We start from the raw sequence: 19,396 nt of genomic DNA on the forward strand, positions 1-19,396 counted from the left end.
AAACTACAACATCCAGCTATAAAATCATGTGGATATTAGATCCAGCATTATGTCATATATTTTTAGTAAACCACAACCTCCAGCTCTTCAAAAAGAATATCTGCAGATTATTTTTCTCTTGAGTCTTACCCATACATGACACTGAGCTGCTATAGGCTTTGCAGGCCTAATTGTGTGGGAGTGATAGATAAAATAATAATAATAATAAACAAGAACACTAAGTAAAAGAAAATATTCTGAGACCAGTTGAAAACAAATGAGTACTGATTTTTTCTTTAAAGTTTTGTCCTATTAGAATTTTGACAATTGTTTTCAATTATTTATTTATTAGTAACCAATATATATATATATATATATATATATATATTGTCAATACTTATCAATAAGTCAATTTCAGAATTTTAATAAGGATTTTGCAATAATAAAGTGAATTTCATATAATAAAGCTGAATTTAATGCTGACATTTTTCAACAAGCAGTTAAACTAAATTTTTACTAATCTAAAATGCAGTAACTATCAGCATGAATTATTAAAATACCACATAATCCTTACGCAGGTAATTTAAAATATTAGTGATAAAACTTTAAGATAAGAATGATGATTTTTTTAATCTGTTTAATCTAAAATGCTCACTTGATGCTTTATTAAAACAGTCATGGACAGCAACAGGATCTTCAATAATTGATTTATAAATCTGTGGTATTTCATCCATATCACTTGGACTGAATCCTGGTTGAAAAAAGTTGTAGTTCTTCGAAACGGTATTTAATTTTTGTAGAAATGGCGTGACACTGTACACAAAATGAAAAACCATTAATTTAAAAGACATCTTTTTATTTATTATAATTTACAAACAGCACTTTATTATTATTATTATTACTAAAATAATCCAAGGAGTCAGAACTCACTGAAGGAGGCCACAGATGATGCTGGTTGATGATATTAGCAGATTGTTAATCAATGCAAAGGATATAGTTGAATGATTCAATGATCAGTTTATCAGTGTATTTCATCATCATGATGAAAACCTCAGGAAAAGCTGGAGTGTAAAGAGCAGGGCAGAGGATGGACTGATGATGAATGAGCAGGAAGTATATGAGGAATTAAGTAAACTTAATATTAATAAGGCAATAGAATTTGACAGCATATCACTAGGCTTCTTCAGGAAATGATCTATGGCAGTGTTTCCCAACCTTTTTGATGTCGCAGACCCCCCCCTAGCGAACGTTAATATGTCGCGGACCCCCTGTAGCGAATGTTAATTCACCGCGGCCCCATAAAATCCAAAATGGAAATTTTTTATATTTTACATATCATAAAGATGAAGTAATAAATTACAATTTTACAAAGGCAAATGTATCATTTATGACAACACAATACTGTTATAAATGGAGATATTCGGAAGAATATGAACATATCAATTAGGCCAGGTGTGAATAACAGGTGTGAGCAACATAATAAGATAAAGTTTAATGAAAATAAACTATCCTGCGGACCCCCTTTGAATTACTCACGGACCCCTGGGGGGTCCGCGGACCACAGACTGGGAAACACTGCTCTATGGAATTAACAGCACCTTTGGCACAACTATTTAACATGATCGGGGCCATCCTATGTGGGTGTGCAGGTTGTGCCCCACACAAAGGCACCTGATCAGGGGGGGGAAGCATTTCAAGATGATAAATAACAGCATATTTTTATACAATGCTCTTATTCATGAAGTAAAACTTTACCACACAGATTGCACAACTTAAAATAAACAACAAGGCAATAAAAAAATGAACAGTAAACTCAACAACTGATTAGCCACTTTGCTTTGATGTATATGAGTTTTATGAGTGGTGCATCAAAGCAGGTTTGAATTGTATTGTGATAACTGAAAAAAAAAAATTATTTTGAGATGCTCTATTTTTTATGTACACATCTTGTATTTATATAATAAATAAATAAAAATTTCTTGAAATTAATAAATTTCAAATTGCAAATTTAATGTTGCAAATAAAATTAAAATTTTATTAAAATGAAATTTTAATTTGCAAATTCTATTTTATGGGAGCACTGAAATATAACTTTGAACAAAGGTACCTCTTACCCATGGGACAGCACTGAACTTGAGTCTTGCAACAGGATTAGTCCCAAAGGAATGGAAGGGCAAAAAATTGTTCAAATTCACAAAGGAGGATAAAACTAAGGCTACAGATTATAGGCCAATCTGTGTGTCTGTGGTTGTTGTTAAGGTTTTAGAAAAGTTGGTGAGAACTAGGATTCGGAAGTGGGCTGATAATAGCAGTATTATTTATGATGGTCAGCATGGGTTTGGGGGGGGGGGAGCCATGTTTCAGCAATCTGCTTATGTATTACAACAAGGTGACAGATTCACTCAATACAGAAGATATATATATGGTGGTGTACTTGGATTTTTCAAAAAGCCTTTGATAGGCAGCCACATGACAAGCTAGTAGCTAAACTGAAACAGATGGGATTAGATAACAGACTAGTAAGGTGGATAACTAACTGAATGTCAGACAGGTATTAGCAGGCTGTATATGGAGGAGTGGTATCCCAAAAGAAGTTGGTCACTAGTGGAGTGCCACAAGTATCTGTTTTGAGAACATTATTGTGTAACTTATACTTTTATGACATTGGGAACAATTTAACTAGAGATGTGCAGTTGTTTGCCGATGATGCAAAGTTGGGAAGGGCTATGAGAAGTAGTAGAGCAGATGTTGTAGTCTTGCAGGAGGAAGATCTGATTAGAAAGATGAGTGGAGCTACCCATTTAATGTTGCAAAGTGCAAGGTCTTGAAATTTGATAGGCAAGATTCACATACAGAATATACATTTAATGGAGAAATTTTATTAGAGGAGATAAAAAATTTGGGAGTGATGGTGGACAGAAATTTGAAGTTTATGGGTCACATTTCTAAAATTGTAAGAACATCTCAATGGATTATAGCGATAATGAGGAGAATACTGACATCCACAAGCAAAGGTTCCCTTGTATAAGGCTTTGATCAGGTCACATATGGACTACTGTGTACAGAGCTGGTCGCAGTTCTCAGAAGGACAAGGATGTATTGAAGAAGATCAAGAGAATGTTTCCTAAGTTAATATTAGGTCTATGGAATGTCAGATACGAGGAGAGAAAGACTGAGGGAAAACAATTTACAGAGTCTTGTGAATAGAAGAAGAGTGAATAGAAGAAGAGAGAATATAATTGAGACATAAGTTGGTGAGGGGTTGTTACCAGATTAAAGTGAAGATATTAATTAGTGACACTATTTTGAATAACTAACGATTACGCTAGCAGTCCCTCGGAAGTAACGAATGCTGGCGGATTCAGCTGCAGTTGCAAATGGCATGTTGCCAAGTCCTCTGCCATTTAAGAACTCTATTATAAGCAATATAAAAAGGGAGTTTGTGGCATGCAGTACTTGCAGCATGTATGCGTCTCAGGAATTGGATAGCTGGCTTGTGAGAGAGGGGGGCGCGTGTGTGCGTAAAGTGCAGGCAGTGGGAGGAAATAAATCCAGTAGATATCTCAATAACCGAACTTGTTGCTCCAGGAATGGGAAATGAATACCGGAAGATGAGTAGCGTGATAGGAGAGAATGAAGAAAAAAATATGAATGAGAAAATAATAGTTGATAGTGTAGAAGGCATGAGTGACTGTGAAAGTTTAGGAGAGTGAATTTCGATTAAGAGTGACCTGCAGAGGGAGATAGAGGAGTTGAAAGAGGGAGGTAGAATGAAAGATAAGATTAGGAGAATGGAAGAGATAAATGCAAGGCAAACTGGAGTAGGGGAGAGAGAGAGTTTTGGGAATGATAGGAGAGAGAAGAGAATGGAATTGGATGTGGAAATGAAAATGGAGAGAATGGAAATAGTAGGAGAGATGGAATGAGAGAGAGAGAGAGAGGTATGGGAATGCTAGAAGAAGAGAGAATGGAAACAGTAGGAGAGAGGGAATGGTAAGAGGTATAATGTATGAGGACTCAATGATCCGTGGTGTTTAAGATAGGATGCGTGAGGAGTGTTTACCAGGACGAACAATAGAAAGGGTGGCTTTGGCAGTTAAGAGAGGTGAAAGGGTGGATGAGATGATTGTGATGGTGGGAACAAATGACTTGAGTGGTGACGTAAATAGGACAGCGAGAAATATGAGATTCTTGCTTGAAGTGGTATGAAAGAAGACACAGAGAGGAAAGATAGTGTGTGTGTGTTGCCTAGGTATGATAATGACGAGCTGAGCAGAAGAGGAGTAATATTGAAAATGACATAATAGCTAGAATGTGTGACAAGAGAGGACTGGAAAATGTGGATGCTTGGAGTGCGTTTGAGGAAAGAGAGGAATTGTATGCGAGAGACTGCTTACATTTGAATGAGGAAGGACGTAGGCATCTGGAGCGATTGCTGTTCTGAACAAGTCAGTGTGTCCCAGGGAGGATGGTAGCAGGGGTGGCCTCTTGTGGGAATGGGAACTTGGGAGAAGGGGGACGACATCAGCTAACAATGGAGTCTAGAGGGGATAATGTTGGGTATAGAAACAACGGCATTTATATGCTTTATACTAATGCCAGGAGTATCCAGAATAAGGGAGAAGAATTGGTGGCGCAGATAGCATCAGCCTGGCCAAAAATTATTGGGATCACTGAGACGTGGTTGACAGAAGAGGCTATAATAACAGGAATAGAAGTCGCTGGGTACAGCATTTTTCGGCAGGATAGGAAGGTAAAACGTGGTGGTGGAGTACTGCTTATGATAAGTGACGACCTATGCCCTCTAAGAGTGGAGACTTTGGAAGGCAGTGGCACTAATGATTTTGAAAGCATATGGTGTAAGGTAGAGGTGGGCAAGACAGGATATTTAGTGGGGTGTTGCTACAGAGGGTGGCAGTTTAGACAGTTGAGTTTGGCAAGTGCAAGAAGAATGATTGTTATGGGAGATTTTAACTACAGTAGTAAAAATTGGGGAGAAAAAAATGCATATAGCAATAAGGGAATGGAATTTCTAGAATTCTTGAGGGACAAATGTCTTAGGCAACATGTAATAGAGGGAACAAGAAGTTCAAGAGTTTTGGATTTGGTCACAGCATCAGAAGAGTTGATAATAACTGAGACAACATCTCTCCCACCAGTTGGAGAGAGTGACCATGTGGTTTTGACTTGGAAGATGAACAGACATGCAGGAGAATCAAAGAGATGGGAACGTATGTGGAATTATAAGGCAGGTGATTATAATAGTCTAAGATGTCAACTTGGGGAAGTTTCATGGAGGGAGGAATTGGAAAGCCGGGATATCATTATTGCGTGGGAAATTATGAAAGAATATTTGTTAGCAGCAATGGCAAGTTGTATATCATGAGTGAACAAGAGGACACAATTTGAAGTAAAGTGGATGACAAACAATATTAAACAGGAATTGCATGCGAAAAAGAGGCTATGGAAGAGATATAAGGAGCCAGGTGAAGAAAAGATGTATGAAGAGTATAAGACACAGGCCAGAAGATTGACTAATATGGTAAGGAAGATGAAACTGGAATATGAGAGGAGATTGGCCCTAAGATCCAAAAAACCCTAGGGAATTTTTTAGATATGAGGCCAGTAGGAGGAGAAATGACTGTGGAAGAATGATATTGTGGGATAAAAATGGGAATAGAGTGACTGATGAAGAGGACATGGTGGAATTGTTCGATGAACACTTTATTGGAGCATTTCATCTTGGAGGACTCAGTTTTAATGCTAGAGGGATAGGGCAGGTTCGAGGTTTAGAGGTACAGGAGGAGAGTGTGTTTCAAATATTGAGTACTCTGGATGTCAGTAAAGCTGTAGGACTGGATGGTATTTCACCACGAGTTTTGAGAGAATGTGCTAGGGAACTGACAGTGCCTTTGACCTGGCTTTTCAATGAAAGTCTGGCTGCAGGAAAGGTGCCCATGGAATTAAAGGAAGGTAAGATAATGCCATTGCATAAGGGCGGTAGCAGACTGGAAGTGTCTAATTATAGGCCAGCTTGCGTGTCAGCAGTAGTTAGTAAGATCTTGGAGAAAGTAGGGAGGGACCATATACAGCATTGGGCAGATGAGGGTAATGTTATCTGTGAGAGTCAACATGGATTTGTGAAGGGGGGCACTCTTATTTTAGCAATATGCTTGCCTTTTACGATAAAGGTACAAGAGCATTAGATGAGGGAACGGCATATACTGCCATTTTCTTAGACTTAGCGAAGGCATTTGACATGGTGCCACATGATAAGCTGATATTTAAGTTGCAGCACATGGGTCTGGATGTCAGATTGGTCAACTGGATTCAGGATTGGCTGTCCGATAGGTATCAGAGAGTTGTGTATGGTGGGGTAGTTTCAAGGAAGCAGAGGGTTACAAGTGGGGTCCCACAGGGCTCAGTACTGGGACCTATACTGCTCAACATTTATATCAATGACACTGTCAGTGGATTGCAAGGGGATATTCAGTTGTTTGTAGATGATGCGAAGCTGGGAAGGATTATTAGTAATAGTGTAGATGTGACAGCCCTGCAAGAGGATTTGAATAAGCTAGATAGATGGTCAAATGAATGGGGGGAGGGGTTCAGTTTAATGCAGCAAAATGTAAGGTCTTGAGGTTTGGGAAACATCGATGGGACATTGCATACTCTATGGGAGGAGTTATACTGGAAGAAGTAGGGGAGACAAGAGATCTGGCGTTGATGATTGATAGAAACCTGAAATTTAGGGGACATATTGCAAAGGTGGTGAAGGTAACACAGAGAATTGCTGCAATAATGAGAAGGACGTAGACCTGCAGAGATAAAACAGTTATCATTCCATTGTATAAGACCCTGATCAGACCACACTTGGACTATTGTTCTCAGATTTGGTCCCCAGGATTTGAAGGGGATAAATGTGGAAAGGGTACAAAGGCGGATAACAAAGATGGTTTCAGGACTGTACAATGATAATTATGAGGATCGGCTGAGGGAATGTGGACTGCAGAGTTTGGTGGAGAGAAGGAGAGGTGAATTAATTGAGACTTTTAAAATGTTGAGAGGTGGTTACAGGGTTGACACTGGGGAGTTCTTTCGCTTGGTTGAACAGTGGGAAGGAGTGATGACAAGAGGCCATCCCTGGAAGTTACGAAAGGAAACTGTGAGCAAGAGGGTGAGGAGTAGTTTCTTTGCATGGAGGGTGATTGAACCATGGAATGCATTGCCTGATGGAGTGGTGAGAGCGAGAATGGTCAATGAGTTTAAGGAGTGGTATGATAGACTTTGTGTTTCTTGGGGGGGGGGGGGGGGACCTCCCATCGATGAGTCTTGATAGACTGTGTTTCTTAGGAAGGACCTTCCACGATGAGTGAGTCTTTTGACTCCATGGAGTCCTGAATAATAATAATAATAGAGTAGAGGGTGACAAGTGCAGAACTATAGGCCAACAGTGGAAGCTGTATAAGAAGGGTCTGAACAGGAGAGTGAGAAGCAGGTTCTTTGCATGGAGAGTGAAATGAGTAAAATGCACTGCCTAAAAGTGTGGTGAGTGCAAAAAGTGATCTTTTGGCATGATTGGCATGAAAAAGAGAGTACAGAACTCCTATGATGAGTTTTTTGAATCCATGGAGGTCAGATATATCACTTGCACCTCTTGTCATACATTCTCTTAAATTCATTCATGCTACTATTTGCAATTACAACCTCCAAAAGTAAGTCATTCCAGTTGCACACTGCTCTATGAGAGTAAAATCTAGCTCTTATCCCCTTCTTGACTGTATTCATTCTCAACTTCCATGGATGTCCTTCCTCAAAACACTCACCATAAAATGAAAAATTTCATCTGTTGTATAATGAGTGTATTGATCCTTTCAAAGGTTTTGTAGGTCTCTATCATATACACTCTTTCTCCTGTCTGCTAGCATCTGCAGCCCAGAAATTCTTAACTCTCCTCATAATCTACATTCTATTGTCCTAATACCATTTGCTCACTTTAGCATCCTCTGCACTGTATCTGTATTGCCTTGGAAACCCCGACACCAGATCTGTGCACAGTATGCCAGATGAGGCGTATTGTGACCAGTTATATTAAAGCCTTGTAAAGACACAAAATGACTTCCTTATTCTTACATGATCGTTTCAATGTTGCAATTATCCTGTGATTTACATTTACAATTTTTGCTATATCACATCTGAACTTCAACTTCCTATCTACTAAAATGCCAAGATCCCTAGCCTGGTCATTTTCTTCTAGTATAATGCTGAAAATATATCAACAGATGTCTCATAACACCAAAGTACATGAATTTTCATTTGGTGTTATGCGACATCTGTTGGTATATCTTCAGCATTATACCAGATTTACGAGGGAGAACGAGGAAGATAATTAATGCTTTGGACACAATAAATAAATGAGTAAGAGAGTTAGTGGTGGTGGTTGTGGAAATAAATAATGTAGTTGGACATAAGAAGAATGTAAGGACAGATATCAAGAGGTTATTGAGGAGAGCAAAAGATAACAGCATAATGGAAAGGGTTGTCAGTGTGTTGCCACAGTATGATAATAAGGAGTTAAGACAGGATGAGAATCATGATGATAAGCTGGCAGAGCTGTGTGAGGAGAATTGAGTGCAATTTGTGGATGTGTGGCATGCATTTGAGGGATGAAAGGAATTATACAGAAATGACAAATTTCATTTGAATGGCTTTGGAGTGAAAGAAATGGAGAAACTGTTGTCAGATGGAAGTGCAATGTATAGCAAGGAATCAGAAGTAAGAGGTGAAGTGAATAATCAGAAGAAAAGAACAGAAGAGACTGAAATGCTCAACAACAGAAATGGTATTAGTATGAAAAATGAAGACAGAACAGCAACATAAGAGGAACAGGGAAACATGGGGACCCCAGGTGGATACACATAGATGGGCATAGGGAGGAGGGTGGATGTTAGAAGTAGCAGTGAACATATGTATGGGGATGATCAGCATAGGAATAAAATTGAGATGCGAGTGGGAGAGTTGAAAGTAAGGAGATATATGGGATAAGCAGGATAATGGTGATTACAAAATTCCTTAAATCTATATTTTCTGTTCTAAACTTTAATGTCATGCAAACCTTAAATTTTTCTGCAGTCATGGCTATCTTAATTATGTTAATTCCGCACAGATTCAAATTTTCATTGAGCCCAAGATCAGGCAGGCTATTTGATTGACAAAAATGGATTTAGTGATTGAACTAAGTAAGATACAAATAACAATTATGAGGTTAAAAACTAAAGCTATCATACAGCTAATGTTAGTTAACAAATTACATCTCATTACAATTCTATATTTCCTATAAAGTTAAGTTTAAACTCCTTCTAATTGCTTAACATTTCCAGCTAATTATTCAACAACTCTCAGAACTAGGAACTAACAAACCAAACATGCTATAATTCATTTAACACAATTCCTTACAATTCTCAATCCTACGACTTTACGGTTCCCCGTTAAGATTCTGGTTTTTTAAAGTCCTATTGCGCACTGTAAATCTAGTAACTAAACAGTTCTTTTCTCAGACCCCTATTACTCCTCTCAGTACACAAGTAAATTGAATAAAATATTACTTTACTGGGGATTCTGGAATTCTTTGGCTTCTTCCTTGATCATCCGTAGGATGTCTGGGTCTCGCTGATTCTACATCTGCATAACTCTTCCTAATAAAATGGACTTGCGGGTTCTGTCACGACTCGGTTCCTTCGGTGCAGGCAAATCTGGTCGGCTGCAATCGGATCAAGTGGTCCCGCATAACTTCTCGGTTTACGCTGCATTCTCCACAGAGTCGAGGTCTGTACTCGAAATGGATTTCCGCTTGACCGCCGGGCTGCCTACCGACATCGTCTGCTTCGATCATACTCCTATCACCGTCCTCGGGAACTCCAGAACTAGATGACCAGCACAACGAGAAAAAAGGGAGAAAAAAGCCTCAAGTTCCTGTTGCCCACTCTATATATCTTTGTCACGATGTTCTCCCTCTTACGTGACATTCTTTCTGTCGGCACCTAAATTTTCTTGCACCCAGTGCCGTCACTCCTCGTAGCGAGTTTACAGGTAACTTCCGCACGCAATTCAGTCCTTATGTACGTGACTGCCTCAGGCCTTCATTCCTAATCCTTTTAGCTCACTAGTGCTATGACTCAGACATTCACAAACTAATATAATCCTTACATATTTTCAAGTTCTGATAACTTCACAAGAACTAATAACAGTACAAGGCATAAGTAAAATATTTAAGTTATGAACCTTATCGATAATTCATAATCAACTTTAATTTTACTAATGTACAAATATTGCTCCTGGAATTTTATTTGTTAGATCTGAATGAAATAATTTAGAATAAATTCTCTTACATTCAGGATTTAACAATTTCAAAGGTCAGAATGCTGAATAAGGTAGGTGTCAAATGAATGAATGAATGAATGAAGGAATTGAGCATGAAATAAGGAAGAAAGAGGCACTTTGGGTGCAGCACAAGATGAATAATGGTATTAAGAACAGGCCAAGAGAGCAACTTGATTGGTAAGGACAGAAAAATTTCAGTACAAGCAGAAATTAGCAAATCAGGCCAAGAAAACCATCTATAATTCTTTTGATATGTGACAAGTAGAAAGAAGAATGATTATAGTAAAACTATAATCATTCAGGTATTCCATGAACCATTTGTCAGGATATTCCATATTCATCAGTGTGGAATCATAACAAGCTAGAGTTTAGAGGAAACAAGAGAGATGGCTTACTTTGGGGAAAGGAGGAAATATGAAGTGTGGCTATTAAATAACGAGACTGGTTGCAAAAGACTGGTTGCAAAGACTGGTTTTATTATAATTGTACAACTTAATTGTTATCCCCTTCAACATACTCCCCTCCTCTATCTATACACTGTTGCATACAAATTTTCCATTGTTGGAAGCAGTGCTGCAAGTCATCAGGTGCTATCTGCTTCGGTAGCACTGCCATTTTCTCCTTTACTTCATCCACTGACTGAAAATGGGTGCCCTTCAATGCAGATTTCAACTTTAAAAAAAGGAAAAAGTCACGTGAAGCTAAGTCCAACGAGTAAGGTGGATGGTCCAACACTGGGATCTTATTATCAGCTAGATACTGCTTTACAGACAGTGCACTGTGAGCTAGAGCATTGTCCTGATGGAGAATACAAGCATTGTTCTCCCACAGATCGGGTCTCTTCTTCCTCATTCATTCTCTTAGCTCAGCCAGAACCTCAAGGTAATAATGGTGGTTAACTGTCTGACCCTCTGGAACCCATTCAACCATTACCATGCCACTGATATAAATAATAATTAAAAAAAAAAAACGATCCCATTGCCTTCAGTTTTAACTTGCTCATTCTAGCTTTTTTCATTCTCGGTGACATCGGAGTTTTCCAGTACATAGATTGTCTCTTTGTTTCCGGATCGTACTGGAAAATCGACATCTTATCACATGTGATGATCTTCTCCTGCAAGTCCAAGTCCAGCTCTGCTGACAGCCATTCTATGATGTCAGTGCAAATTTGTTTCTGGACGTCTTTCTGCTCCTGACAAGTTTTTGGGAATCATTTTGATGCAAACTTTGTTCATGTTCAATTGCTCATGTAAAATTTGTTGGACAGTCTCCTTATCAATGTGCTTGTCTGCTATCATCCGAATGCTTAATCGGCAATTATTGCAGACAATTTCATTCATTTTCATAATGTTTTGTTCAGTTGTTGCCGTGACAGGGCGACCCGGTCATTCATCATCTTCAATGTTTTCTCGACTGGTTCAATTGCTCATGCAAAATTTGTTGGACAGTCTCTTTATCAATGTGCTTGTATCCAAATGCTTAATCGGTGATCATTGCAGACAATTTCATTCATTTTCATAATGTTTTGTTCAGTTGTTGTCGTGACAGGGCAACTCGGTCATTCATCATCTTCAATGTTTTCTCGACCGTCAGCAAAGCATTTGTGCCATTCAAACATTTGCGCACGTGACATTATATTATCACCGTACACTTCCTGCAACAGTTTCAAACACTAGGCCGACGATTTCTTCAATTTCACAAGGAATTTGAGATTAATGTGCTGCTCAAGTTTAACGTTAGACATTATTCTGGCAAAGCGATTTCACACGTGTTTCTTTTATAACTGCCTACAGACTAACTATGAGTGACAGCAAACAATGCTTATCTCAACTGCTTCTAGAACCTTCAAGGTCATTCACATGCAAGCACATCCCACTGCTATAAGTACATAATTCACAAAGCACCTTGTCTCATTATTTAATAGCCACACCTTGTATATGAGGAATTAAGTAAGTTTGATGTCAATAAAGGTAATAGGACTTGACATATCACCATGTGTCTTAAGAGAGTGTTCAAAGAATTTGGCATTAGCCTTGGCATACCTGTTTAATAAAAGGCTTGCAATAACACAAGTCACGTGAGAGTAAAAAGAAAGTATAATTGCTCCACTTCACAAAGGTGGTGATAAGGATAAGGCTAAAAATTATAGGCCAATCTGTATATCTGGACTTGCAGTTAAGATATTGGGGAGGTTGGTGAGAGTTAGGATAAAAAATTGGGTTGAAATTCTTTGTGTTTGTCAGCATAATTTTGTTAAAGAGAGGTTGTGTATGTAGGATATTAAACTGAAACAGATGGTATTGGATGATAGATTAGTGAGTAGGATGGACAACTGGCTCTCAGATAGGTATTATTATTATTCGTGACACCTCAAGGAGTCCGAAGACTCATCAAAGGAGGACAACTCTCCGTCTCCACCACTACACCAAACCTCTACTACCAATCATCTACATCAGCGCCATCTACTGCCCACCACCACCACCACAGCTAGTATTTTTTGTCTATAACTTGCATGTGTTCTGAAGGGCTGATTTGTCTGTATGTAGGATGAAAAACCAGAGTTTCCAGGAGAAAAAACCCTGTTACCTCCATATGAGATCGGATAACTCACCTTCGATTGAAAAAGTCCATATAAAGATTCCTCCTGTCATAACGAGACTCGAGCTTAGGCCTTTTCCAATTGAAGGGTGCAAAGTACCGTCGTTCTTCCAATTGCGCTACGGAGGCTACAAGTATAAGCAAGTGTATGGGAATGCAGCATCCCAGAAGAGGAAAGTCACCAGTGGTGTGCCACAGGGGTACATTTTAGGACCATTGTTATTTTGTATATTAATGATATTGGGATAGGTTTAATTGGTGATATACAATTGTTTGCAGATGATACAAAAATGGAGAAAGTGATAAGAAATCAAGCAGATGTAGTGGCCTTACATAAAGACTTGAATAGATGGTATGAGTGGGCAACGGTATGGAACTCTCGATTCAATGCTACAAAGTGTAAGCTTCTGAAATTTGGCAGGCAAGAATGGGATGTAAAGTATATGCTTGGTGGGAAAATTTTGGAGTCAGCAGAGGAGATACAAGACCTTGGCGTGGTGGTGGATAAGGATCTTAAGTTCAGAGGACACATTGCACAAGTTGTGAAGACATCACATCAGAGTATGGCAATAATAAAGAATACCTTCACTGGCAGAAATAAAGAAGTGATGATTCCATTCTATATGACCTTGATCAGTCCTTGTCCTAGTTTTCATGGTAGTGAGGATATACTGGAGAAAGCTGTCTAAGCTGATAGCTGTTCTTGGGATATGGAAACATATTGATGGAATGCAGTTTGTCAAAGCCTCGTGAATGGAGGCAGGGAGAGAGAGAGAGAGAGAGGGGATATGATCGAGACATTTAAGTTGGTAAAGGGTTGTTACCAGGTTAATATAGAAGAAATTTTTCATAGAATGGGGGAGAGGGGTTAGAACAAAGGAACATCCCTGGAAGCTGTATAAAGAAGTTCTTTGCAGGTTCTTTGCATATAGAGTGGTTGACAAGTGAAATGCACTGGCTGATATTATGATGAATTCAGATACACTGAACGCATCTAAAGCATGGCTATTTGATGGAATGCAGTTTGTCAAAGCCTTGTGAATGGAGGGAGGGAGAGAGAGAGGATATGATTGAGACATTTAAGTTGGCAAAGGGTTGTTACCAGGTTAATATAGAAGAAATTTTTCATAGAAGGGGAGGAGGGGTAGAACAAAGGAACATCCCTGGAAGCTGTATAAGGAGTTCTTTGCAGGTTCTTTGCATATAGAATGGTTGACAAGTGAAATGCACTGGCTGACATTATGATGAATTCAGATACACTGAACGCAACTAAAGCATGGCTTGATGGGCTTTGCATATGCCTCCCAAGTCTTTGACTACATGGAGGTCTGGTGTTAATAAGAATAATAATAAATCCTTCCCAATATCATAAATGTAAAGATTGAGTCCAAGGATTAATCTCTAGGGTACACCACTGGTCACCTTAAATCTTGTAGACTCATATCTGCCATACATCAGTTTTTGATGTCTGTCAATCAGCCATCCTCTTACTGAAACTAGTAATTTATAATTCAATCCCATATCCTCCAACTTATGCAACAGCTTTCCATGCTAAATCATGTCAAAAGCTTTAGCTTTTGACATGATTGAGCAACATAAGCAAGTTGCTCAAACATGACCTTCCCTTAATAAACCTCTACTCTTCATTGCAAAGTGATGATTTTACTTACTTTTAAAGGCATTTCCACTGGTCAGCACTTGCTTTGTAGCTTCTCCACTGTGAATTGTCATTCCAGGAACTTCTTGCAACCCTCTGCCTCACATTGCCACTATAACTCCTCAGCTCCATGAAAGTCAAGGCCATCCTCTCTTTTGTCTTCCTGGTAGTGACCAATTCATCACTTTCTTGAGCCATCCATTGAACATATCCATATCACCACAAAGATCAATGTTCCAAGTGGCCCATCCCACTTTCTTGCAAATTCAATTTCTCCATGTTTGTCTCACTCCAAACTCTTTGAAGGTGAAATATACACAGTGCTTTTTTTTCTGGCGATACGCAACGGTGCGAGTACTGGCACCTTTTTTTCTTAAGTTTTTAAAAATTTGTGATTTATTGACAGCAAAATGTATTATAAATATTCCGGTAGGTGGTACTGTGTTCACAAATTGAATTTTCAGTTTTGATTATTCATAAGTTGATACACTGCTTTCCTGTTTCATAGGTTGGTATGTAACCGGAAACAGGAAGTTGTGTTCACTTTTGATTGCTTCCAATATCGGTTTATCAATTCTATATTCACCCTGCAACAGGCAGGTGTTCACGTGAGTTTTGAATTAATCTAAGTTAAATCAGTGCAATCATTGTTCAAAATGAGTAAAATAAGTAGTTACTTTATGCCAATGAGAAAAAAAGTAAGGCTGAAGAAGCAGAAATTGTTGAATCTACTTGTGATCCTATAAAACAGAAAACTGGCACTGAAAATACACTTGGTGAAGAGGATCACGAAACCAACACGAAGATCCACGTGGTCAAAAGGAAGTAGCTTCTGATAATGATTGGCCCGAATCTTGGACATTTTTGCAGGAAAATGACTTCTGCGAGAGAAACAAGTGGTTGTATGTCAAGAATAAAATGTTGGGCTGCAAAGCATGTTGTGATGTCGGAAGTCTTGTCGTCAATAAACACATGGGAACAAAAATTTCAGCAGAGTGGTCAAATGGTAAAATCAGTCGTTTTGGAGAATCTCGCAAACAACAGTTAATGTCATTAAGAAAAAAGATTTATGATCATAAGGAGAGTGCAACCCACAAAGCGAGACAACGAGGGTATATCAGAGGATATGTTAGAAGTGTGGAAGTTGCTGTAATAACATCTTCATGGTGAGTACCAGCACCTTTTTTTCCAAAAAAAAAGCACTGGATATACACATATTTCACTGTAAGTCATCCATCTCAAAAACTAATATGACTCTTCTGCTTCACATTCAATGTTCATCCTTCTCCATACACCAAAACACTCTATTATCTCTACTATCTTGGTTTCTTGCTGAATGTCTCAACTTCGCAGTATACCATTCAGTTTCTTAATAGCATTATGGACAAGGCTGACATGAATACTAAATCCTAAGTATCTGAAATGATCTATTGCCTTGCCTTTATCAACTAGAAGATCTGAGTCTCTGCCTTCTCTACCAATCACCAAATATGCATCACCAAATTTTACCAAAACAAATATTTTGTCTTGGTAAAATTTACTTTTAGCCCATTCTGTAAACATCGACCACTTTCCTCATCATAAAGTCAATGCCATCCTGATCTTGAGCAACTATTGCTTGATTGTCAGCAAACAATAGTGAATGAATAATACTGTTTCCAATTTCAGTTTCCATAGTTCTACATGACATATGCCAACATGCCAGCACTGCATCAAGGTAAATCAAAAACACATCCTTGTCTCAAATGTTCAGATGTCACAAACTCAGCTCATACCAGTCCCACACACTTAACAGCTGCTCTGCTGCTCTATATATTCTCTTAATGAAAATGATAACTGACTCACTCATATTCATTTTCATCATTGGTCCCCAGAGTCAGCTAATGGCAAATGAATCATAGGCCTTTTTCAAGGTCTACAAAAATCAAATCTGTTTCCTGCTCTTTGGCAACTGTTTTTTCTATGATCTGTCTTATAATGAAAATATTATCAATACAAGAATTTCCAGCAGTAAAGCCTATGGAAGCCATCACACTAATGCCCCTGTAATTTGAAGTGTTGTTATTATTACTCTTTTTAAAGATGGGAGTTATTATTACTATCACTATTATTATTATCATCATCTGACACCTCCAGGGAGTCCAAGACTCATTGAGGGAGGCATCTACTCTACAACTCTGTCTCCACCACTCAACCTCATCCATCTGTCATCCACCAACCGCATCATTGACTGTCCACCACCAACACTTTTCACAGACAATTGCAAACATCCATGCCCATGGCAGGATTTGAACCTGCAGCCTTTTGGCTGGAGAATGGATACACTACCCACTCGGCCAACCAGGCCGGCTTGGTTGATATTGACTGTTGGATGATAATGACCACTCTATCACATCTCCTTCTATAACTTGATTTAACTTACTTTTCTTTACTTAATCCTCCTTTTTTACCTTTTATGGTGTTGAGGTTGTTATTCTTGCAACTGCAACCGTAAATTGAGGATAAGGTGGTTAAGCCCTATGCCTCTCAGTGTGTTCATGGGGCCAGTTTGCCTGTTCTGGAGGACATAAAACCTGAGTTTACGAGTGGAAAAAATCCCTATCTCTGTATGAGACCAGCTAACTCACTTTCGTTGAAACAGACCAGATAAAGGTTCCTCATGTCACTGATGAGAATCGAACCTAAGTCTTTCCGACCAAAGGGCTTTGTCTATAATGACTGAGCTATGGAGGCTCACTTGATTTAAAATTTTTGTTATTATTCTCAGCAGCTGGTTAACTCCATATTTCCACAATTCCATGGGTACTTCTCCTGAGCCCAGTGTCTTCCAATTACATGACCTTTCCAAGGCAACTCATGCCTCATTTTTCAAAAATGGATTCACTAACTACTGTACCTTCAAAATCACCAACTTTGTCTCCCTCAATATATTCCCTCCTATTCTTTATCAGAAGGTCCTTACAATTATTCATCCAGGCTGCAATAGGCATTAACTTCACTGGATGTAATCTATGGTTTGATGTTCTCATGTGCCTGAAGGTCCTCCATGCCTGAGCTTACCTATTAAATCCTAATGAGTTAATTCATCTCATACCAAAATCTTTTCCTTACCTTCCAGAACTAAGCCAGGCTTTATATGCTTCCTTTTTCTCAGTGACAGTCACAGCTTCTCCTATCATCTATTCCTTACTGTGATTTAAATTCCATCCAAAACCAAGTGTCTCCTTAGCTGCCTCATGAATAACCTCTGTAATATGATATAAATTTCATTAGCACTCCAATCCTCACATGCATTCAATCTTTAAACGATCCTACTTTTATACAATCCTCTAACACTTTCTTCTTGAAGAAGGCCAACCACATATTGTGGTTCATCTGGCTTGATGTAACCATACTGCTCATTTGTCATTTTACTCCTTCCAGGCATAATTATCAGTACTAGTAACAGGTAATGATCTGTACAACATTCTGCATCTGTCGATAATTGCATGTTCCTTCCAATGTGTCTCTGTCATTTTGTAATCACATGTGCAATAATAAATCACAAATCTTGTATGCTACACCCAAGTAAATCTTTTAATATCTTTATGCTGCCTGAGATAATTATCTCTCAAGAACTCGAGAAATTAATTTTCCTTATTCCCAAACACTATCTCTTCATTCCAATCTATACCACCATAATTAAAATGACTCATAATAATTAGTCTTCCTTTGTTCACTAATCCAAGTTGTTTATGACCAAAATATTGAGAATTCCTTCATTTACAATGTCACATACATCTTGATTTTTAGCTAACTTATTATACTTTCATTAATGTCAAGTATATATTATTATTATCATTATTATTATATCACATATAAATACAATAATCACTATGGAAAGGCCATACGAAACTTCTACATCCCAGACATGATGAATAAATTACCTTTTGAATACAGAAATCTTACAAACTACAATAGCCCGAAAAGAGCTCTAAGGATATACTATGAACAAGAAACATGCACCCAAAATACCATACAAACTTAATGAAACACAATATGTTTGTTCAGGCTTCCAGTTCAGCGATGCATCAATACATTCCAAGTTATTGTGTGTGTGTCTGTGTGTGCGCGCGCGAATTTCTCAATCGTAGATTTCGTAGCTTCCCAACACAGCAAAAAAAAAACCCAATAAATAATAACCAACTGATGTCATCCTCAGATAAACTTACATATAAGCTTGGTGGATGAAATCAGAGAAATCATTTCTCATCCAAGATGTATCATATGTAACCAAATGTGTGTAATGTACGTATCACATGTAAACCAATATATGTAATGTACGTATTATCATCATCATCAAATTCCTGCCATGTACCCTCAAGGGGTGTACAGGATATGATAGTACTACATGAAAAAATTACATCATTACTAACTTCCTATCTACAATTTTCCTCCAAATCAGTCTGTTACTTGTCAGACTCCAACATTATCAGATCTTATATTTCTATCGTCTAGGGCACTTTGTACCGTATCAATCCACCTATATCTTGGTCTTCCTCTGGGTCGTTTTCCTGCCAACCTGGCAGAGAACACTTGTTTTGCTAATCTTTTCTCTCCCATTCTATTTAAGTGACCATACCACCTGAGATTAGCTCTGCTAACGCATTCCTGGATGCTGACAATGCCAAGTTCTTTCCTAATATCCTCATTTTTAATATGATATTGCCATTGATGCCATCTGTTCACGCCTCTAATCTTTCTCAGGACTCTCATATCTGCAGTCTCTAGTCTTTGGTCAAG

General features: G+C 38.4%; 1 protein-coding gene across 2 annotated transcripts in view; it reads right to left on the minus strand.

The window, feature by feature from the left end:
• The window catches only part of LOC150103869 (ATP-binding cassette sub-family A member 2-like), a 975,482-nt gene that overhangs the window by 944,978 nt on the left and 11,108 nt on the right, over window positions 1-19,396 (minus strand). For both annotated transcript variants that reach the window (XM_090397162.1, XM_090397161.1), the window contains exon 2: window positions 635-792. In XM_090397162.1, coding sequence (XP_090253288.1) covers window positions 635-792 — 158 coding nt within the window. The remainder of the gene's footprint in view (window positions 1-634; window positions 793-19,396) is intronic.

Source organism: Typopeltis vanoorti, chromosome 8 (genome assembly GCF_054136105.1).
Source record: "Typopeltis vanoorti isolate ZY-2024b chromosome 8, IOZ_Tvanoo_1.0, whole genome shotgun sequence".
Lineage (NCBI taxonomy): Eukaryota > Metazoa > Arthropoda > Arachnida > Uropygi > Thelyphonidae > Typopeltis > Typopeltis vanoorti.